Source organism: Lineus longissimus, chromosome 13 (assembly GCF_910592395.1).
Source record: "Lineus longissimus chromosome 13, tnLinLong1.2, whole genome shotgun sequence".
Taxonomy (NCBI): domain Eukaryota; kingdom Metazoa; phylum Nemertea; class Pilidiophora; order Heteronemertea; family Lineidae; genus Lineus; species Lineus longissimus.
This window is the reverse complement of record NC_088320.1, coordinates 5,717,798-5,741,923: the sequence shown is the minus strand read 5'-3', so window position 1 is coordinate 5,741,923 and position 24,126 is coordinate 5,717,798. Positions and strand designations below refer to the sequence as shown.

The 24,126-nt window shown below is 41.8% G+C and overlaps 3 protein-coding genes across 3 annotated transcripts; all 3 read right to left on the bottom strand.

The window, feature by feature from the left end:
* Positions 1-158: 158 nt before the first annotated feature.
* Positions 159-7,631, bottom strand: LOC135498091 (basement membrane-specific heparan sulfate proteoglycan core protein-like). Its single transcript, XM_064788264.1, has 12 exons — positions 7,510-7,631; positions 6,858-7,136; positions 6,215-6,487; positions 5,574-5,846; positions 5,018-5,296; positions 4,360-4,629; positions 3,464-3,570; positions 3,262-3,329; positions 2,758-2,945; positions 2,459-2,509; positions 2,179-2,249; positions 159-1,718 (listed from the first exon to the last, which is right to left on the bottom strand). Exons 1-12 carry the CDS (start codon positions 7,595-7,597, stop codon positions 1,494-1,496), a joined length of 2,172 nt encoding a protein of 723 aa, XP_064644334.1. The 5' UTR covers positions 7,598-7,631; the 3' UTR covers positions 159-1,493.
* Positions 7,632-8,113: 482 nt separating this feature from the next.
* Positions 8,114-10,715, bottom strand: LOC135498354 (basement membrane-specific heparan sulfate proteoglycan core protein-like). Its single transcript, XM_064788611.1, has 6 exons — positions 10,597-10,715; positions 10,102-10,377; positions 9,414-9,683; positions 8,897-9,169; positions 8,428-8,534; positions 8,114-8,179 (listed from the first exon to the last, which is right to left on the bottom strand). Exons 1-6 carry the CDS (start codon positions 10,709-10,711, stop codon positions 8,114-8,116), a joined length of 1,107 nt encoding a protein of 368 aa, XP_064644681.1. The 5' UTR covers positions 10,712-10,715.
* A 517-nt stretch (positions 10,716-11,232) lies between these two features.
* Positions 11,233-14,567, bottom strand: LOC135498353 (mucin-2-like). The gene is made up of 4 exons (XM_064788609.1): positions 14,476-14,567; positions 13,103-13,138; positions 11,384-12,825; positions 11,233-11,277 (listed from the first exon to the last, which is right to left on the bottom strand). The coding sequence occupies exons 1-4, from the start codon at positions 14,498-14,500 to the stop codon at positions 11,233-11,235; spliced, it is 1,548 nt and encodes a 515-aa protein (XP_064644679.1). The 5' UTR covers positions 14,501-14,567.
* Positions 14,568-24,126: the final 9,559 nt, after the last annotated feature.

Genomic DNA, 24,126 nt, shown 5'->3' with positions numbered 1-24,126 from the left:
TGAATGTCTTCCAGATAATTGTGAGATGCTGGCCTAGACCAGAGTCTAATTTGAAAGACTCTGATGCAATCAATCTTCTAATGATTGATAATCTTTTCCACGTTTTTATTTCATTTTGTGGACATATGTATATATATACTGTTACCCTCTTTATCAAATTCTGAGAAGTGAAAAAGAGAAAATCTAATATTTAGTACCATTCTTTGCTTTATTTGTTCGTGTTTTGTTGGCATAAAAGTATATACATGGGCCCTAATAAAATTACTTTAAGAATTTCCAAACACAGTTTTAGCTTGTCAACATTCTTTTTACTAATGATATGATACAAAATATATGCGATGGTACCATCACGAAATAATATTCTCTGCTTTTTTCCCAAAAATGCCCTTACATGTTGGTCATCAGAGGTCATAATACTTATATTTTTTCGAAAATATCACAGACGATAGTTTACAGTACTACTACATATGGCATGGACGGAGTAGGACACATTACTCAAGGGTTCATCTCAAATATTACCTAGGAGGCGACACCACCATTCGCTTCTCCGATTAGACACAAATAAAACCGCAACCTACTCGAGATAATGAGGCCATCACTTAGTCTACATTTTGAGAAAAGTATATGTGAAAAACAAGAATTCCGGAAAAATTCTGCTAGGTTCATTAAGAAGGCACATCAAGTAATTTTGAGATAATCGCTTAAAGGCATCCCGCGGAAATTAGTGCTTAATGTTCGCTTTGACAGCCCTGCAGACTTGGTGAGCAGGGCCTGTAGAATTTGCGTGCAGGGCCATAGCAGCAGACATTAGCCCTGCGGATTTCTTCGGGGTGTATTTAATTCCACACACCAAGATGACATCAAAACAACACACAAGATCAAAATGTTAGATAATACCTTTCCCATACATGTACTACAATAATCTAAATAATTATCCTAACTTATATTTACAATTATTACCCATTTACAGTTTTTATAATCATTTGCACAAACTGTCCCCACCTATATACTTGTAAAATATACACAGTACACTCTTTCACCCCTAGATTCAAATATTTATAAATTCGATTTTGGCAATAAAAACAATACTAGTCTACATGTATGTAGTGAAACCTCCCTTAGCGGACACCTCTCTACAAAGGACACCTCTCTACTATCAAGAACACTACTGGTCTCTAATTGGTTGTTTCCAATCAATTTTACCTCTCTTACTAAGGACACCTCAACTAAGGACAGCACTTTTCTATCCCGAGGGTGTCCTCAGTAGAGATGGTGGCCTGTATTGGCAGTCACGTAACGATAGTGCAGTTACGCGGCTGCGCAGGAGTCCAAATGACCAACAGTGACCCAATGATCAGCGAAAAAGACAAATTTCCTTCTTTATCCGTTCATGACGGACGAGATAAAGAAGTTGTCTGCTTAATACATTCAGATGGCAGCACTATCATCAACGAAAATTGGACGAAATTTCATGATAAGTTCGGAAAAGAGTTTTACAATATCTTGAAAATTATTGTAAGCATCATGGCGAGCATCGTGAAGCTTGCAACAAGGCTGGCGGCGCCACTTTTGTTACATTCGTGGTTACAAACGACATCATTGTTGCACAGGTTGGAATTGCATGTTGTACAGCAACACCTCTTGTCCTCTGACGTCATGTCACAAAAGCCGTTTGACCCGCACTCGAAGCCATTGTTGAGTCCGTTCTTTTTATAAGACTGAAAAAGATGAATGGCAAGGTGTTATGATATAATTGACGTGACAATTTTATAAATTTCTTCAGTATGTAATCCAGTCCTGACTGATTTTACAAAGGGCCCATGCCACGGGTTAAGTATTCCAGTCGCCGGCAAAAGGAGGTTGAATATAATTAACCTGTAATTCACTCATTGAGCACCACAGGTAGATGTTTTCTTAGTCCGCCAGCCCTATGTATTATATGATATAACATGTATACATTAAGTAGCTACACGGATGAGCAAATGCAGCCACCCGGCGCGATCAATGTAGGCCTATATATAGACTTCGTTGGAAAGTTATGCCAGTATCATAAAAAAATAATAACTAGACGATTCACACTTCAACCAACTGGAAGCGTGGATTCATTTACATATATATGTATATATACGCATAGCCACTAGATGGCTCTATTCTAATTTGTCAGAAATTTAAACTTACCACACATGCGGAACCTTCAGCGTTGCACGTGATTTGCGCTGTGAATCCTCCCACGCCACTGTTGCACTTGCCTGCAAGAGGGACGAATGCACGATGAGTTAATAGTCAAAATCAGTTTTTAGACTGGCGCAGAAAAGTCCACAGTATTTGTTTCATAACACTTTATACATAACTATGATTCTATCCATTTTTCCTCATCAATACAGGGCCGCTTTCACATCGCTTTAACGGAGACAAGACTGGCTAACTATATTTTGACGTAACCCCCACATATTCTTACCTGGAACTGGAAGGGCAGGACTTTTAGTAGTTGTGGTCGTTGTGGTTGCGGCTGAAACGAAAATGATAAACGTGATTACATTGCACTGACTATACATGTCCATATCCATTCATTTAATGTTAAGTCCGCATCGTTTAGAGCTCTGGAGGGCGAACTACTGGTCGGATTTCTTTGAAGTTGGGTTTTTATTGATCCTTGCCTCAAAAATATGAATAATTCGGGTTTGCGGTAAAGTGATTTTGATAATTATAAAGCGAAATGATGATATAACGATAACGATAATATCACTCGCAACGTACCTGCAGTAGTGATCTCCTCCACTGAAATGGATACCACATCTAAATTAAAGGAAGCTGCAACATCGCTGTTATTGGTTAAGTAGGTCACCATGATATTGCTGATGGATGATGAAGAAACGCTGCTGGTCCCATTAACTGTGCTGTTTGCGAATAGGACGACTTGAGAGTCAACGACGATGCTCCCTGAGCTGTAACCGAAAAGTGTGACGTCATTAGCTGCTATAACAATATTATGAAATTGAAATAAAATTCAACTAAAAATCAAATTTTATCACAGGAACTTTTAATGAGGATACATTATTTTATAGGCGTTTTTTAATTACACCTTTCTTTTCAATATCAAATTATAATCAAGTGAGTCTCTGCGTTTGAAACGATCAGAGGTCACTGCATCAAGAGAATTGGTCGAGGGAAATGTACTTTATATCGTAAACATCAACTAATCAAGTGATACTGTCAATGAGATGATCCAAGGGAATTTCAGCCAAATTTTTTCAAATTTACCTAAATCCAGTTATAAGTATTTCCTTTATCTTATCAGCGATGGCTGAAGAGCTCAGCGATGAAGAAAGCTGGAAGAAATGAATAAGAATGTTATGAATAAGAATTTTACAATTACGTTAAACGTTAAACGTAAAAAGCAATATCTTAACGAAATATTATGTCTGCTTCGATTCGGAGAATGAGAAAGTTACTGTATACATACAATGCCTATCATGTCACTCTCTAGTTGGATGTATGCAGCGGAGGAGGAATTCTGAAGGTCGCTGGTGAAATTCTGGTTTAAAGAAAACGTGATGCCGAACGTAGGCTCTGAAATCAAGACAACGATTTCAATTAGGGATTATTATATACAGCGTAGCTCAACATATCACATAATATGGAGGTAAATTTTCATGTATTGGAATCGATCTCTCAATTTGTGAAATGCTCATGACTTTACCTATTACATGGAAGTGAATAATATGCCATGTGACACGGATACAATATATGGGCTTTCATTGGTAAAGGCGATCAAAAGGTATGTTCGGGAACATAACTTGAAATGGTTTGGACTCCGTCAGTTCATGAGTAAATTTTTTTTTCGACTGTTGGCTACATGGTATGCAACATTGACCAGGAGATGAGAGAGCCCGAACTGGCCGCAATCAAAACCGGTTTGTTTCTTTCGATGCAACCAACATGATTTCAGACAGAACTTGCCATTCCATTAGGATTAGTCATAAGTTTATTCTGATGTTGGTCAAGAGGGAGAAGCTCAAAGTAGGGGGTTCCGATTCCGGTTACGGTATGTATAATTTTTTTACCTAATACCCCACATCAAAAATGGCTTGAATGTCCCTTCATTGGCTATGTGCTGTTTGGGCTCGGAGTTCGGGAAAAGCCACCCGTCAGCCCTGATATGGGATTCCTCAACGAGAAATGTTGGCTGATTGCTAAGTCTAGGGACTGATGGCGAATGGTCGCACCGTGGCTGGGGCTGCAACAGTTCTATAGGCCCGATAACAGGTCTGTATCGAAAGACTCTGGTAATATATTACCCTGAAGTTTAGCTCTCAGCTAACACAGAGGCTGTAAGGGAGGGGAATCTAATTTTCTTACCATACAGTTCGGTAACGGCAAGGGTAGAAGTAGCTGAGTCAGCGTAACCATCTTCATTGATTGCTCTACATTTGTAGACCCCAGCATCCGCAAACATGACTAATATATTGTAGGTTTGCATTGAGTTGAGCTTCGTGGAGCCAAGGTACCATTCATAGGACGTAACGGCTCCGCCACTTGATGCTGCGACGCAGGTTAAGCTTAGGGCCTGGCCTTCTTCGAGCGAGGAACCACTAGGCCAGCCAGAGATGGTAGGCGTGTTTGGTGGGTCTGAAAGATAAAGAGCACGTCGGCGTTACATAGTGCGGAATTAACAACTTGCTTAATGAATTGTTCCTCCAAACTGGTGGAGGCGTTACACAACTTGTAATTTTAAACTCTTCAATTCGATAATTTTTTTAATCCAAAATTGGGTTCATTAATGTCACCTTAATCATGTTTTAATTATTTGCAACCAAAAACCACATGCAAATGTCTCAGTTCGGTCAGAAAGTCTGATATAATCTTTAGTTTGTTTGAGGAAAGGGATTGTCTGGTTAAGGTTTTAGGAGGCCACCCTTATAGGCCAAGTCAATCTAGCTCATTTTAGGGCTTTACCCACCACAAATGAAACGATTCCACCTGCACTGTATTATGAAAATAGTAAATGCGTTCTTACGTGGTGTTACTGTGAGGTTCTGTGTGGCAGCTGAAGCCGCTTCTCCATCACCGTTTATTGCCTTACAACAGTAAACTCCAATATCGGTCAGCGCCGCAACCTTCGTGTAATTCTCCCCCTGTGCTCCGTCCGAGGGGAGATTCGTCGTGCCCAGGAACCATGAGAAGGAAGTGGGGACTCCGCCGGTGCTTGCCGAGTTACAGATTAAGCTGAAGGTATCCCCGCGAAGAACGTTAGAACCGGATGGCCAGCCTGTGATGGTGGGCGTATGAGGAGGATCTGAAAGCAGACGAATAGCAAATTAGTAAGAAATGAAAATCGATGAAATTTTAATTCTAACCAAATAATCTTCCTGGATGTATCAACTTTTGGATTACAATTCGAATTTTATTGACTCACCCTCACCATGTAAAGGGTCGGTCTAACTTGACTAAAGCAGTTCACCTAAAGCAGATGACTAGCATCAAAATTAATGCAACGCCTGTGAAAACCGAGTACATGTAGTTTTCCGCTTTCGCCACTGCAGCGGAGACTTAGCTGCGTCACATTAACTTACTTAAGACTTGGAGGTTCAGTATAGATGATTCTGCCTGTCCGCCAGCGTTGATTGCTTTACATTTGTAAGCCCCGGCATCGGACACACTCACTGTCGTCTGGTATGTCTCACCAAGGCTTCCCGTGGAATTTAGCAAAGTTGAGTCAAGGTACCATTCGAAGGAGGTGGGAGTCCCTCCATTGGATTGAGCCGAACAGGTCAGACTTAGCGCGGCGCCAACTGTGAGTGAGGAGCTGAAAGGCCAGCCACTAGTAATAGGTGTCCTTGGTGGATCTGAAACGGAACGGATAGTTTGGAATACGAATGTCTAACCCACTCAGAAAAATTCGATAGAAGTCACTGAAAGAGAGAAATCACCCGATCCCAGTAAAGATTCTCTGTAATATAAAATTGTCCGATAATATGAAAATGAATGTTGATCTGGTTACAAATTCGTTGACATGGGGTAATGCAACTCCAAAACCAATGGAGTGAAAAAGCTATCGAAATAGTCAAGGTCTTGCTTATTTTTGTTCTCAACTGCAAACACGATCATGTATGTCGACAGCAAAGCGACAGAGCAGTGGCCTTTTGTATATGCTTCCACATCAGGTGTTTTGGGTTAACAATGTTTTTTTTATAAACGTCGAGTTAAGACTAACCATTGACTGTAAGATTGAGTGGGGTTGAAGCAGATTGTCCTCCATCGTTCAAAGCTGCGCATTTGTACTCTCCAACGTCAGACAGACTGACAATCTGCACGTAGGTTTCTCCTTCTGATCCTGCTGACGGAATCGCTGACCCGCCAAGATACCATTCATAGGACAGAGCCACCCCTCCGTATGACGCAGAGTTGCAAGTCAAAGTTAAAGTATCGTCCACATTGAGTTCGGAACCTGCTGGCCAGCCAGTAATTGTTGGTGTTCCAGGAGGATCTGAAAAAACAAATTCGGAATGATTAATGTCAGTCGTCTTCAGGTTTATACAGGTCATGAGGAAAACACCATACCTAATAACGAAGCGAGACCAAAGTGACTCAGATCTGTCGCTGACTCTTCTCCTTGAGGTTTCTGTCAGGCGGATGGTTGTGTGACTTGCAAGTACAAGTAGAATCAGCGCTCTAGAATTCCCACTTGCAGAGTAGCTTAAGCACTTTTAAGAACTAGTATATACTGTTTTTGATTTTGATCGATTGAGTTTGGTGCTTTCTCTAGGAGATGTAGATAAATTAGTAACCGTTTTGGAAGCTGAATACGACAGGTAGAAGTATTGATTCAAATCTGTAAAACATGTGTCATTACTTACACCTCACTGTAAGAGTCTTTGCAAGGGTTTCACCGAATCCGACATGATTGATGGCCATGCACTTGTAGTCCCCAGCATCTGATACATTGACTGATAGTACTGTGTAGATCTCTCCCAAACTACCTGTTGTTGTCGTCAGATTGCCACCGTCAAGGAACCAGGTGAATGAGGTGGGCACTCCACCAGTGGGCTCGGCAACACAGGTCAGATTCATTGTCTCTCCAACAGTGAGCGCTGAACTATTTGGCCAGCCTGAGATTGTTGGAATTCCGGGCGGATCTGAAAGAAGTAAGAACATAAGGAACTGTCCTCCACTTCGGCAAGGCTACGTAAAGTGAATGTCTTTGGGGCTCCGTGGCAGTATTGTTTTGTATCATTATCATGATATGCACAACGGTAATTCTATCCTTGTTTGGCGCAAGTTTCCAACAAGTGATTCTAGATTTAAACCCAGTTCTCCTATGCTTTTCTGGCAAGCAGCCCGAGAGAGGAAACGCACGTCCACCGCTCTGAATCTGGTGTTTTGGCAAGGATTATGCGGCAGAGATTCTTCAGACGTGAGATACTTTCGATGCGACAGGAGAATGTAATCATTTTAGTCATGTGAAAAACACAAAACCAGTTGTTACGCCGTCCCTTATTCGAAACTTACACGCAACGGTCTCCACAACGGCAAGGCTAGAGGTGTCGAGCCCAAAGGCAGCAGCGGCCGCTGTATTGTTTGAGAAAAAGGACGTCATTGAACCAGTAACTGCACCGGCATCTGGAATCGCACTGCCACCGGAGCTACTGCTAGAGCTGTTACTTCCGACTGAGGCCTCTGCATCCAAGATGATTTCGGAGGCCACGACAGTACTTCCAGAGCTGAAAAGAAGAGATTACGGAGATCTAATAAGCTGATGATCGGACACGTGACATCGACAAGATTTTTATCCAGGATGAAAGACTATTTGAATGGACCACTTTGGGGTGAAATCCGATGACGATGTGCAAAATACATGCTCATTCTAAGAGTTGAATTTTCAGAAAACTGCCCGACCAAAAATTGTCACCAGATCGAAACGACCCCCTGCATATTGATATTTAACAGCTATATCCATTTTTATCTTGGCGGATTACGAGATTTCTTTCAGTTTTTCCAATAAAGAAACACTTTTTTGCGATTTTTATTTTCGTCAATCTCGGTTATTTGCGAAATACACGAAAATAAACGCCCACGAACATTCTGCGGTTTACACACCTAGGGAGTAGCAGTCTTACCTAAAACCTTTGATGTTGATTTCTTTGACAGGAGTATCACCACCGCTCAGGGAGCTATTCAACTGGAGAAAAAAAATTAAGGTTGATACGACCAGGACATATCTTCTTGTCTTACAGTGAAGGGGGAGCTACTACTGATCACTGACACTTTGTTCATGCATAAAGCGGAGCACCATCGTTTTAAAAATGATACGTCAAAAACCTCTAGGATACTAACACTTTTAAAGGACCACTTTGGATGGGTAGAGCCTTGATCAGGCTTTTGAAATATATAAACAAGCATATTGTTATTGTTATTATGTTCACGTACCAAGGCTGCCATATCGCTCGCCAACGAGAGGAAAGCGGAAGATGCCGGATCATTTAAGTCGCTGCTGAAGGGGGTTGATAGACTGAATCCCACGTCGAATGTCGGGTCTGGAATTTGAAAAAATGGAAAAATTATAAACATATCATTGTTTTGAAGGCTGTAACTCTTCAGAGATAAATAAAGACGAAAGCTACTATTCCTTCAAATTGGTGTGACGGTTTTATTATCCGAGCCTTAGGTGTTTTCAAGTCTTTGGGAACTTGGTCGTTGCGTGATTTGGCCTTTTTTGATTCAATAAGGTCTGGTAAGCTTTACGCAAAGATAAAGTTAACTTATTCGAAGATATATGGAGTGAACGACATGAAACTGTCTTGTAATTGATCTCACAAAGGATAGACTTGTAAATAGCAGCTGGATAAATAACAAAGGCAACTTGACTAAAACAAAATTAAATAATATAATGCCTTACTTTGTACTGCGAGAAACTGGGTGTACGATTCAGCCTGGCCATCAGCGTTGATAGCTACGCATTTGTGCGCTCCTGCGTCATCTAGCACGGCTTCCTTCGTATAAGATTCCCCACTGGCCCCTGTTGAGCTCAACAAGGTCGCGCCAAGGTACCATTGGAAAGAGACTGGAGTCCCCCCAGTGACTGCAGCGTCACATCGTAGGTCGAGGGTCTCACTGGCAATGATGACAGAACCATTGGGCCAGCCATAAATCGTTGGCATGTGAGGTGGATCTGAAAATGAATAGAATAGCGGCAAGATGAGGAAGGCAATGCATATATAGAATAGCGGTAAGATGAGCAAGGCAATGCATAGAATAATGGCAAGATGAGCAAGGCAATGCAAAGAATAGCGACCAAATGAGCAACGCAGTACATAAAATAGCGGCAAGATGAGGAAGGCAATAGATGAGCAAGAAAATGCTTAGAATAGCGGCAAAATGAGCAAGGCAATTCTAAGTGTAACCGATATATTCACCTTTGACTATAAGAGTATCATTTGTCTCGGCCGCTCCATCGGCGTTTATAGCTTTGCACATGTAGTCTCCGCCATCAGAAATAGTCATGACTTTTGTGTATATTTCACCCCTGGTCCCAGTTGAAGATAAGAGCGTTCCGTCATGATACACTTCGAAGGAAGTCGGCGTTCCTCCAGAAGCTGAAGCTCTGCAAGTGATGCTTAAGGTCTCCCCCACGTTAAGCTCTGAACCAGCGGGCCATCCGGAAATTATAGGGTTGCTTGGTGGATCTGAAATTGGACGATATAAATTATCATGAATGGTTAGGGATCGTGTAAAAGAAATTTTGTACAACTTCAGACATTTTCACAACCGCTACCCCACTTTAAGAAAGTACTGATCGCAAGAAGGAACGCAGATGATGTATATCTAGTCTATTGATGATCTTAACAGTGTTGACAGTGATCTAAGACACTACAAACAATGTAAGATACGAAACACGTATAGTACTTGAACAGTTAACGACCTTTGAAATTATGATATAGTCTAAAATAAACGAACAATACAGAGAAAAAAATGTAAAGTGCATAATTTTTTGGTTAATACACTATGTACTTTGTATTAGATCACCACAGAGGCAATCTGGAGAATCAATGGCAGACGTAATTTTATGCCGTATTAACTCCATAATAACGTCAAATGACTTACTGTTCACTGTAAAATTATACGTCATTGACGTAGCATATCCTTGTGCATTGATAGCCAAACAACTGTACGATCCACCATCGGTTACAGTGACCGTCTTCGTGTACACTTTTTCTCTGTCACCGGTTGAGGTCAGCTTGATTTGGCCAAGGTACCATTCGAAGAACGTGGGCACACCGCCTGTCACAGCGTCATTGCATTCCAGAGACAAGACACTTCCAATGCTTGCTGATGAACCCACGGGCCATCCTGTGATGGTTGGGACGTCCGGCGCAGGGCCTGAAATAGGAAAGGCGTGACTGATTCAGGACCAGTTGGATTTTTAACTTTCGTCTCGACAACAGCGGTGCTCTGCTTTCACAGTCCTTCGATTAGTTCTTTTATTGGCTCAACAACTGTGAAAGTGGCGTAACTTCGACGGAACACCACGGCTTGATTTGTAGATGTCGACAAAACATAGATAATTCAGGACATAGATAATTCCGAAATGGTACTCACTGTTTACTGTCAGTGTCAATTGATCCGAGGAACTCGTTCCGGCGCTATTGATGGCGTTGCATTTATACGCTCCGGCATCTGACGTGGTCACTACCTTCGCATACATCTCGCCCATATTGCCCGTGCCTGACAACTGGATCAAACCCAAGTACCACTCATAGGAGGTGGGAGTTCCTCCACTGACGTCTTCCATGCATGTCAAATTTAGGGTCGCGCCAATGTTAATTGCAGAGCCGGAGGGGAACCCAGCGATTGTAGGGGACAATGGTGGGACTGAAAGTAGATTGAGTATGCTTGTAATGTTCACCTTTTCAATAACAATCAATATTTCGAAAATATTCAATATTCATCTATGATTTGAATATTTGATATTTGAATGATTCTAGATATTCAAATATTTTAATTTGCGAAGAACCTCGATTAACGAAAATAAAAATTGCAAACATTTTTTTTCTCAGAAAATTCGCGAATCTCAAAATAAAGAGGCTCGAACATTCAATGATTCACGATAGCCAGACAGGAATATAGACTTACCAGGTGCAGGCGTAGTCACGGGAGCAGCTGTCGTTGCAGTCGTTCCTAAGGTCGTTACACTAGCAGTAGTAGTGTCTGCAGCAGTGCTGCTTTCTGGCGTAGTTACTCCAGTTGTAATAGCCACTCCAGACGTGGGTGTCGTGACAGCTGCAGTTGGAGTTGGAGTTGATCCAGTTGTAGCGGTTGCCGCAGTTGCAGTGGATCCAGTTGCAGCAGCTGCAGTGGTCCCAGTCGTAGCAGCTGCCGCAGTTACAGTTGATCCAGTTGTAGCAGTTGCCGCAGTTGCAGTTGATCCGGTTGTAGCGGCTGCAGTTGATCCAGTTGTAGCGGCTGCAGTTGATCCAGTTGTAGCCGCTAGAGTCGATCCAGTTGTAGCGGCTGCAGTCGATCCAGTTGTAACAGTTGCCGCAGTTACAGTTGATCCGGTTGTAGCGGCTGCAGTCGATCCAGTTGTAACAGTTGCCGCAGTTACAGTTGATCCGGTTGTAGCGGCTGCAGTTGATCCAGTTGTAGCGGCTGCAGTTGATCCAGTTGTAGCGGCTGCAGTTGATCCAGTTGTAGCGGCTGCAGTTGATCCAGTTGTAGCAGTTGCTGCAGTTGCAGTTGATCCGGTTGTAGCGGCTGCAGTTGATCCAGTTGTAGCGGCTGCAGTTGATCCAGTTGTAGCAGTTGCCGCAGTTACAGTTGATCCAGTTGTATCGGCTGCAGTTGATCCAGTTGTAGCGGCTGCAGTTGATCCAGTTGTAGCAGTTGCTGCAGTTGCAGTTGATCCGGTTGTAGCGGCTGCAGTTGATCCAGTTGTAGCGGCTGCAGTTGATCCAGTTGTAGCGGCTGCAGTTGATCCAGTTGTAGCAGTTGCTGCAGTTGCAGTTGATCCGGTTGTAGCGGCTGCAGTTGATCCGGTTGTAGCGGCCGCAGTTGATCCAGTTGTAGCGGCTACAGTTGATCCAGTTGTAGCGGCTGCAGTTGATCCAGTTGTAGCAGTTGCTGCAGTTGCAGTCGATCCGGTTGTAGCGGCTGCAGTTGATCCAGTTGTAGCGGCTACAGTTGATCCAGTTGTAGCAGTTGCTGCAGTTGCAGTTGATCCGGTTGTAGCGGCTGCAGTTGATCCAGTTGTAGCAGTTGCTGCAGTTGCAGTCGATCCAGTTGTAGCAGCTGCAGTTGATCCAGTTGTAGCAGTTGCTGCAGTTGCAGTCGATCCAGTTGTAGCGGCTGCAGTTGATCCAGTTGTAGCAGTTGCTGCAGTTACCGTTGATCCGGTTGTAGCAGCTGCAGTTGATCCGGTTGTAGCGGCCGCAGTTGATCCGGTTGTAGCGGCTACAGTTGATCCAGTTGTAGCGGCTGCAGTTGATCCAGTTGTAGCAGCTGCAGTTGATCCAGTTGTAGCAGTTGCCGCAGTTGCAGTTGATCCGGTTGTAGCGGCTGCAGTTGATCCGGTTGTAGCGGCTGCAGTTGATCCAGTTGTAGTGGCTACAGTTGATCCAGTTGTAGCGGCTGCAGTTGATCCAGTTGTAGCAGCTGCAGTTGATCCAGTTGTAGCAGTTGCCGCAGTTGCAGTTGATCCGGTTGTAGCGGCTGCAGTTGATCCGGTTGTTGCCGCTGCAGTCGATCCAGTTGTAGCAGCTGTAGCTGATGCAGTTGAAATGGTTGCCGCTGTAGAGGTGGTTGGCGATGTCGTAGTTGAAGTTGACCCATCTGCAAAATTAAAGGATATCTGCATTTGAAAATATTCTGCGAACCGATTCTAATTATTCTAATCCTCTCAATTCAAAACCGACCGAACTTCACGAAGCCATTGGTTGACTAGTGTCTTATGATTGCAGCGATAATGCAGAAAAAAGTGCATCTGACTGGCTCTGGATCAAAAAGCTGTTAAATAGATGTGTACTTCTTGTAAAAACAACAATAATGTTTCATCTAAAATTATCTTACACCCAGAGTTTTATGATAAGAACAAACTGTCTGCACTTACCAACGATTATGCCATTAAAAACGAGGAGGCATGACACTGAAAAAGAATAACGAAGAGTTCGATCATTATTATTATATAGCATGAATTGACAAGGACAAAAATATGAAACCAATATTTGAGCAAACAGGCAAGTACTTAGTGTAACTTTCTGACGATAGGGGATTAAAAATCGGCTCCAGTTTCGTGACTGTTGCTATATCATAGGTTGATTGTTGCTACATGTAGAAACGTTTGCAAAATTTACCCATAACTATCATATTTGGTGCACTTGTGCTGCTTACGCTTAAAAAAATATTTGTTATATATGGGCAGTATAAGCACGTTTTAAAATCGGTCAAAGGGGGCCTAAAATATTTTGGCCTTGCCCAAAGCAGTTGAAAACAACTACATGCACCTGTTACACTTATTTGTATCCGCGAGTAGGCCTAGCAACGGGAACGAAGCGTATCAGTCAGGGGCCTAGTGCGTGTCCGGTCGCCATTTTCGAAAGTCAAACCATCCAATTAGGTCCTTCAGCGAACAGCAGGGGACATATTCACCAATTTTTTTCTTTACCGAAGGGTCCATTATCTTGTTGAATTTCTGTCGTTACCATGGACACGTTTGGTATATTTACCAAATAAACCCGTCCAATAATTGTACAATTACGAGCTAAACGCACGATTGTTATTCAATGTTCTCTCAACAAAAGTTCTCTCAAGGGAAAAAAGTACTGGGGTGACTTTCTATGTACCGGTACAGAACATTTTCGGTAGCAGGAAATGTTCACAACTTCCTGGAGAAGTTCAAGCTCGCGAAATATCACGCCGCGAATTATATCAGTAATTTCCAATAAAAAATATATATAATTTTTTTGGCATTAGTACGTGCCTCTAGCTCTTCTCAGAGAATCCTCGCGCAATTTCACACTTCAGACATGTCAGTGTGGCACCAAAAATATATTCACCTGCATCCGGACCCAGTTTGTTTGGGGTCTCATGCAACTCATTTTGGCCTTAATTTGATTTGCTGCGGGTCATTGTAGGGCAATTCATTCCAAAGCCTCGGCGCACAGACACTAAACGATCTATATCCGGCAGTTTTTTTTCCCGGGATCGTTTCAAATACAGGGCAGCGCGGAGTATCCCCTGGTATCTTGTTCAGTAGGCATCTGGAGAACGAGCTGAAGAAGTCGGGGCCAGTGCCCAGCACGGCTTTGAAAGCGAATGTCAAATTTTGAACCTGATGTCTGCTTGATCGGGAGGGCGATGCAAGGCGTGATGTGATATAAGCCTACGTGAGAATTTCTGTACAGGCCTACATAAGGGATACCGGGAAAAAAAATTACAAAAATATTTCGAAATGCATATTACTTATTCAAACTCGGTACTCACCCCCAAAAATCCAAGATATCCGCATCTTGATGTCACAGATCTTTCTTAGTTCTTATGAATCCGTGTAAAAACTGATGTTATAATACGAAACGAACTCGATTGAGTTCTTACCTTAAAAGGCGGAGTAGCCAACGCGGGCCTTAATATACGAGGCCCTTGACATCACCAATTATCAACCATGGCACTAGCCAAACACTGTCGCATGGGTGAATCTTCAGGGTTTGCTCCACGCTAAGATGGACTGATAATATATTGATGTTTACACTTGCAATGTGTAGCAAAGTGTTGTTAACAGAGAAGACACCATGACTTAAGATTCGGTTCCAAAGTAAATTGCACGTTCGACGTGTACACTAATGCATGCATTGTTAGTCTAACTAAACTTGGAAGAAATTGTGCATGCATGATACACGATCACAGCATGTACATCGGCCCTGCGGAGGGGATACAATTATATATGCAGTCCACAATAGTTAAAAACTCTACGAATCAGCAGGGATACTGTGTTGTAATGCATATGAATTCGCGGTCAACTTGGCTTAGAACCGTGAAGCGATTCCTAGCGGAACTGATGGTGATAGTGTCATGTAATTTGACATGCATCCGATGTACATCTTCTGACAAATAACACGCAAACGTTCCATCAACACGAGGTGAGACAGACCGAGCTTTGTTCTGACGCGCATAGTCAGCTATAGTATGAACGTGTTAGTATCTACGCAATTGTCTAATTATTTTAGGCAGACAATTTAATTAGGATTAGGATGGTATAGTACTGTCATGACCCGCTCATAAGTGCTCTTATGACCATGCTGACGTATGTCCACTGTGTACCCGTACCTGTTACGACCTGAGATTGACTCCTCTGGGGCTGTTGCCGAAGTTTTAACCAAGATTTCCCACCGACAAAATTCAATTGATAAAGGGAAAATTTGATAACATGTTGATGTTTGCTTATGAATCATGACTGTATTAAGAAAAATATACATATAGCATTTCAATATTCGTTAATAAATTGTCTCAAAGAAAGTCATAACCAATTTCACATTAAAAATGTATACATGTACATGTATTTCACTCTAGGATTTAACGTTGAAACCTGGACTGTGTAATCAAAGAAGAACTCCAATGACTGTCACCCTCGAATAGAAAATCTATCAAGGCTACTTCATTGTCCGAGCTCCACCCATGATGTGTGACATAAGTCTCCAGCTGAGCGGGATCATAAGTTTCACGGGTCATGTTCGCCGCCGAGTGATATGTTCCCAAGGTCCTAATTATCCAGGGTCCCATGTTCCACGATTTCTGTGTTCTCCCATACCAATTATATGGTTCGTAAAGCAGTGTCTGCTCTGGAAAATGACAGCGATGATGCTGGGACTCAGTTCAGACAGAGGCAAATGTATATACATGTACTTCAAAACATGATGTTTTACTACATTTGACACTCTAGCCTTTAGACGAAGGGTGGCATCGCACCTTAGCCAGGTTTTCTCTAAACTGCCCATCCTGGCACCTGTGGTAATGAGAGCAATTTCTCGAGAACTATACGTCTCACGATGATTCTACCACGAGCGTCTTCGTGAATGAAGATTCTACTGCAACGACCGTATTCTTAGGAAACTGCCTGTTCAACCACACCAATGTCATTTTGATGCACGCGTATGGCCGGGCACTCGTTGGTCTACCAGAGGTAGCGGCCTTGTACAGTGATACATACATGATTTTGTAATCTTTGCTTGGACCCGGTGTCCGAAGTTTGACTCAACCCAACAACATGCTAGTAAAATGCTTGAGTCAAACAACGGGAACAGACAAAGTAAAACAAAGACAAATGTCTAGGAGACATGGTTGAAAAAGCAAACAAATAAAAACGTCAGTCATCCGTTAATCTGTAAGGCGTTTATTTGGTAAACAAATCCAGCGCAAGCCTGGATACGAGAAATGCTAATGACAGAGGCACCACCAAGCCAATTATCATGGTGTACGAGCAAGTCACAAGTATACCCTGCTAAAAAAGGCCAAACATTACGCCGAGCTGAGTGATTGCCCATTCCTCATTGTTTTGGAACCCTAAAAAACGGAGTGGTCTCTCGACGTATTTCGAGTGTAAACACAGAAATATGGGGAACGTGTACATCATTCGATATATTGGAATATACACGTCCCTTCCGTCTTCTCATAAAAAGGAAAGTTTGTCCAACATTCACCAGGGTTATAGCCTTGCTGTACATCAAACAGAAAATGCGAATAAGGTGGCTTAACTATAACTCGGATTTCTTCACAGTGACAAACGGAGTGAGGCAAGGGGGTATACTGTCTCCGGCTCTGTTTTCAATATATATTGACGTACTTCTAGAGCGCCTCAACGACTCGGGTCATGGGTGCTTTGTTGGGACAATTTTTGCCGGTGCCTTTCGGTATACTGATGATATCATAATATTGTGTCCAACCAAATTCTCACTTGGAACCCAGCTAAACGTCTCCTCCATTTATTCCGAGGAATATCTAGTTCTTTATAATGCCACTAAGTGTCACCTTTTATACAATGTACTTCTGGCGGAAGGCAGTTCGTGGAAATTTAGGTTTACGTCCTATGACGCATAGCCGTTTCTTAACCAACACAATGATGTGTCCCGCCATAGAAATATTATTAAAAAGACGTTTCCTAAGTTTCTTAAATCTGTCTTTTAATCATGTCATTTGTATTAATTTCCTTTGCAAGCCGGTGTAGAAGTTTAAAATGTCCTAGGATAAAATGTCCGGGAACAAAGGATTCTATTATGCGCTGAGCTAGTGACGGTCATTGCCTCTATAGAACCATATGCAATAATCTGTCAGAATACAATAGGCCCGGTCACTTTTTCTAGGGGGGACACTTTTTATTTTTACACCAGCTCTCCCTGGGTGGAAGCATATCGTCAACATCAAACACCATCAGTAACATTGCAGACTATCTTCAATTTCCCCGACCCTCTGTACAGCACATAACCGCAAACAGCATTATCCTCACGTGGACATTGAAACAACGTAGGTTGTAGGAATGAATTTGGAATTTCTGCAATAGAGTATCATCGTCACTGCCTCAATCCTCTTCCCTAAAGCGAAGTTGTTATGCAGCATGGTAGCACCGACGAATCATTTGTGCGACCTCTTTTCATCTGAATGGCAGAGGCCGATACTTTTTCCATAGGATGCGTAAAATACTTAACATCCCTGGCACAGCTTATAAGGCGTCTCCCTGCATGACGTCATTCTCGGCGCCGGACCGAACCTTGCGCAGACTGTATTGTAAGAGACGCCAAAGTGTGGCAATTCTTTCGGCAGATTTTGTTGACGATTTTGATAATCCATTTTCGTCCGAATCGGAGGCTGATCGTTTTCCGTAAAACTGTTCGTTGAAAGCGCAACAGCTGCAGCATTCTGAGCAGGTTCGTTCGACACACGTGGAGGCACATCTACTGGATGAGCAGCTGTTCACACAAGCACATGACTCTGTGGAGCCAATCACATGCAGTATGCAAATGAGGGCCAGTGCGGACGACATCACTGCTGTAAGAAACAAAACATGAGACAATTATTTTCGGTAGGCTTGGGAGTAGCTTTGGGCTAAAAATAGTTTTTTTAATTTTACGATTTGACCAACTTTCCGGCCTCCATCTTGGTCATTCGTTTTTGGCACTCAACTAAAAGGGAAATTACAAGTCAAAAGTGTAATGGTTTTTTTCTCGGCCACCCGATACACACGTACATGTATATCTTTACCAAACTACTCCAAAAATGGGTATCTGAGAAAAGCATTGCGCACAAGGAGACGTAAGTAATTTTAAGCACAAAATACAAATGTATATATACACAATGCTCAAATGGCCAAAGGCCTCAGGAAATTTCTTGATACATTAGGCCCATATAATTTCGCATATGATGAATATTCCGTTCTCGTTTTTTCTTTTGACAGCTGAACTGAAGCTGGTTATCCCGAGGCCGTACTGGGTGGTACGAAAAAATGGCTCCGGTGTTTCGATGTCATCGAACATAAGAGCTTTCACAACCTCACCCAACTGAAGATGCAGTTTTTATGTTAGTTCCTGCGGATGCGTTGGCTGCTGGTATAAATCTCTGCAATAGGCTGCAACCAGCGCCACCTACATACGTGGAATCCACGCATTTGACAGGTGTATGCACTTCGTTACACGAGTATTATTTATACTGATGATAATTAAGTGTGTGTTGAAGGTGGCCAACTGGCCTTAGGCCGTATTACTGATGTTTATTTTCCCTTTAAGTGTGCAGACTGGACGCCTGCGATCACAAAAAAATCAAAATGTCCCCACCACGATTCTGAGAATAGGCTCGGACTGGAGAAACAGTATTTTATTTTTTACTGGCCTTCGTATGGTCGACTTAGTTACAACCTCGTTTAAATTGCCTAAATTATTAACGGATCTAACCCTCAAGTCTAAATGATATTGAAGCTTGTGACAGCTTTGTGAGGATTTAATGGACGATGTCCAAAATCTTGCGGCCACGCGTCACTCAGTTAAAATTTACACTGATTCGGATGGAACATTCAAGTTATAAAATATGCAAGCCGTTTCAACTTCACAGCAATCTTAGATGGTAAGAGTCATTAAAGCCATTGAAAAATATATACTGTATTTGCATACCTGTCGACAGTTTTCACGCGAAGTGATCGGTCACTGAACTCAGGACTGACTTAAAGCCCAACGCAGTTCGTTAACATATTGCACTTTGTAATTGAATTTGAATAGTTACATGCTACATATTTGAAAGTATTAAACCGATATTATACCACAAAGAAATAAACCTTGCTCTATCTATTCCTGCGATTGCTCTAACCCCAGGAATTATATTGACATCAACTCTACTGTTGACTACATTCACCAGTGTTTGGCTCACAATATTTTTTGCGTACGTTTGCAGGTGGAAGTCTTGGTCACTCCTGCTTGCAAAGGTAGGGTGCATTGAAAAATCAAGAAATTGTGCGTACGTACTATGTGAACGACCCCATATCTGTTCAATTTACGTGTAATCAGAGTCTTAAGACGGTGGTGTAGTGCATTGTGAAATAAGGCTCAATAGACCCCACACGTTTCCAAGATTCTTCTGATGGGCCTAGGCGCTCTCGTCCCAAATGTCTGGACCGTCACCATCCGCCACAGCAGGGCTTTAATGAACGGAGTATTTACCATTGGTCGTCTTTCCCTGGGGGGCATGTACCAGGTAAAATGCAGGGATCCGTGTAGCGAATAAAGAATTGCGATTACATGTATTGGCTATATAAAACAACTGCTGCCATTACTTCATGGTATTCATTGGAGAAGACGCCAATATTTGGTTAAGTAATGTCATCCTGCAGAAGAAGTTAGGATCGTTTTTCAAGAACACAGTCAGAACAACATAAAGGCCGCTGTTGGAGTTTGAGCAGAGATAATATTACTGTTAGTTCATAAAAAGTCTTCATATGCTTAGTTTTATTTTGGTCCTCCGTTGCATTATAGTTAACCAAGAAATGCATCGGATGCCAAAAAAGCTGGAAAGTTCAAAGTTCAATCACAGAAGATGCCGCCAAAGGAAGCTTTAGCCTAACGAAGCCTAGTTTTCGACTTTCCGATTCGACTCTTAGAAATATATGTAAAAGCGTTCCGGGATTTTTAAGTAGGCTTACATGTATACACTGATATGGAAACATTGTCAAGATAACACGCCTTAAACGTTCTTCACATAAAGTTTTCTGGAATATAAGTTTTCCGCACAAAAAACCCACACTTTCTGATTTTCCTGGTGAGAGCTTTAGAAGGCATTTTCCGCTCTGAGAAAAGCCCTTTAGGCGAAAAAAGTTCCACTGGATGATCTACCAGACGGTGAAAAACCGTTCCGTTCTCTATTAAGAGATAAGGGCCTTCAGAAAAGTAAATGAAAATGTTCTTAGGAAGCGATTTGAAGTATTTACGTGTTGAAAGCCAAATAATTTCACCTTTTGGTAACATAAAACCAGTCGCAACAGGTTGAGATCATCCTTTGCCTCGTTCCATTCCCTTTTGGTAACATTTGGTTGGAGATCTGTTGAAGTGGTTACAAACGAAAAATCAAAGGGTACACATTGTGAAAAAATATTACTTTTTGAATGAAGAAACAATCTTCAAATGCCAATCATCATGGTTTGGCTCGCTCTGGTACCAGCTTACCTGTCGCTGACAGCAATGAGTGGTGATTTGAAAAACGCTTCTAATAATCCGGCCACGTTTGTTACAAGAGGAAAAAAATAAGTGTACTCTTCCTGCGAAGAGGGCAGTTGCCTTTGTTGCGAAGAGGCAAAGCTACAGCGCAAACTTTGTAGCTTTTGGAGCTTACTATTGCCTTTATGTTGAACGACACGATAGGAGGTTTTTTTGTAGCATATTCTCTTCAAAAATCTTGTGTATATTTCACGTAAAGCCATGAAGTATTTGAAATTGTTTATCAGGTAAAAGCAATATGTTTGCGAAGCTTTTCGAGGGAAATTATGTTTTTACTCGACAAATAATTTCTGATAATGTCTTGGCTTGACGTGGCAACAAGTCAACAGTATTTTTCAGAAAGTACCTTTGTCAAAGAAAGAAAGTACATAACATGGGGTGGTTCAGAGATAAAAGCTTAAAAACGTCTTTCTCATAACAAGTCAAAATACACATTTTTTATAGTCTACATTTCTTGGGAAAAATACACCATGAAAAAAGTAGGCCTATGATAATTTCTGCTTCATGTCAGCGTTTTCCATCTTTCGTAGTTTTAGAATGATGTTTATAGAAAGCCGTGTCTTGAAATATACACAACTCGAGTCACATTTGTATTGGTTTTTTTAAAGAAATTTTCAGGCAATTGTGTATAACGGAAATGTCGTGGCGTGTGTGTGCTTGCCCTGCTGGTCGTGACGACGATTACCAATAATTATTAGAATTCAGGCAATGGGATCCATTTATATACTAGTATATTCTGGCTGTATATCACATGGAATGAGAGACCTACTGCCCTGAGGAGGCAAAGTGAGGCCTGTTGGTCGTGCCCTGGAGTTCAAGTTAATTTCTGGAAACAAACAAGTCCAAGATTTAGAAATGATGGCTGCTCCCCTCGCTTCGCACTGCAACACATGCAACGTGGCTAAAGAAGCAGGGATCGCACTGATTAACATTCCCTGGTGGTATGCCAACAATATTAATCACGACACGAAAAATCACAATTCATCTTTTTCATATCTTATGATGGACAAAATGCGCTACAAATCGTTCGGGAGTTTATTCGAGTTGATGGATAGTGGATGCAACAACGGCCAAGATGTCTATGGCACTGTAGTTTTTTGTCACAATAGGGATGTACGATTCCGTACCTAAGAGCATAGAGTGCTTTCCGACTTCGAAATATCAAAATAATGATTTCGAAGGCCATTTTGATAGTGAAAAAGTGACAAGAATTTGTTGCAGTTGCGGAAGTGTTGAGAGCTTATCCCTTTTTGATAATATTTAACAGAAAAATAGTGCTAGCCTGACGCTGTATTTTCTAATACAACGGTATCCCCCCCAAAAAAAATATCAATTTCGTTTAGTTGTAATATACTGTACATGTATATCAAGCCGTTACACCGAAAAACTGATGCAATAATTCGAAAGCATTTATAGCAACATACAAAGATAGGCCATGCGCAAAGTTATGATTTATAGTGATGTATGTCCCTCGATATTCAGCCGAAATTTCGAGTTTCGTTTGACATTTGTGAACGAAGCAGAGAAATAACAATAACCAACTGAAAAGGTTTTACAAAAGTTCGACAGCGTTGTAATGGTAAGAGATTATTAAAGTATCAACATACCTGTACTATTGCATAGTAGTTTCATTTTCCTGGCTTCAGTGCAGATGCGAAAGTTGTCCAAAATAATGTCTGATACGTTCCTTCCGAGTGTGGTGACTCCTTCGATGTGTCCCTTAGCTACTCTGGTCTCCGACTGGTGTTAACAAGCAAAGAAAGGGTAACAAACTCGGCACTAAGTAAGCGAATATTCCCTGTGAGTGGGCGGGGTATTGGAAAGTGCGCGTGCGTGCGATGTCAAAATTTCCAGCGTAGCGTTTGAAACAGCTACCACGTGGTTAGTCTGAGTTTGATGAGGATGAAAGTTTGATTTGGTATTCAGACGTATTATCATCATCATCACGTAGACGTGTTAGAGATTGCTTTAATGTGCGTGTTAGATCTAGCATGTTAAAAAAGATTAGTTAGAGTTCTTGATGCCATATCGGGTCGCCCACAAAAACGGAGTTCAATACCATTTGAAAAATCTAGTTCAGATGGAAAAGCCCCAAATTATACTTCAAATCTAACTGCTATAACTTGAATGGTTTTAGCATTTCCTGTGATGTCTTATTACAAAAGTTTCAATTGGGTTTTCCGGCTTTGCAACGAAACGCTTTTCGATGACACATTTAAGAAAATTAAGTCTCACTGGTCAGTTTAGAACTTGTATTTTTATAGGAAGCCCATTTATCTCTATGTGCGTCAAATTAAAAAAAAACACCACCTAACAAAACAGATGACGGGATCTGTTTTTTGCATCTTAAATCGTCTATGATATGCCCTTTCATTCATCAGATCAATGAAACCGCACGCAAAGGTCTTTTTCAACTCGGCGACAGCTTATGAATTTATAAAGCGTAGCGTATACACCCTTCGTCTTTGATTAAACCCGGCCATTCCTGATGACGAAATTTACAATCTGTTAAAGATCAAACAGTGTTGACCGTTTAGCATTCAACTCTCTTTCTCAGTCATTCAGGGAGTCGCTATTTTATAAACAGCCTCCTGAATTTCAAAAGCGTTCAGTGCTTGAAATATGTTCGAGACGTGTTTTACGTATGCAATGTTTGAACTCATAATTCAAACATGAGCTTTTATCAGCGGACGAAAATCTTTTAGTCTTTATAAGAGTTGCATGATAACATTAAGTGGGTGAGTTTAATTTGAGAAAATAGGTTTTCATTTTAATAAGAAAACAGTTCTATTTCTCCACATATAGTTAGGACTTTTTGTCACCTCGAAATACCACGACTATTCCATTGCATATCATCACATTTAGCACGGCAGGTGATATGCTGGCGCCACCTGTCGGAGTTGTCACAACCAACTCAACTAGCGAGGCAAAAGAGACCCTTTAAAGACAAAAGGTAATTCTGCGTGTAGTCCGCGACAGCGCACAAAGATAAGAAGACAACCGTCTTTAGTGTGAGGACTCATCCATCTTCATCAACATGATGAAATGGGAATTGGGGTACAGAGGTCAGGCTGGGGTTCTCGAATCAGCACTAAATGCCGGGGAAAATGTCACCGCTGCAGGTGTACCATCCTCTACTTTTCATCCCCGAAATATACTCCACTTGCGATTTCTTTAAACTATGAACTCTTTGGTTAACTTTTAACTTAGTTGCAATAGATCTTCAGAAATGGAAACTGGCATAACCACACATCACGTTCAAAGAACAGCGGGAGGATCGTGCAGGCAAAGAAGATTTCGACCTGAAGGCGTACTATTCATAACAAACCCAGAGGCAAGTGGTAGTTGCACTTAAAATGGCTTTTATGAAGACTGGATCCTATATCTGTTT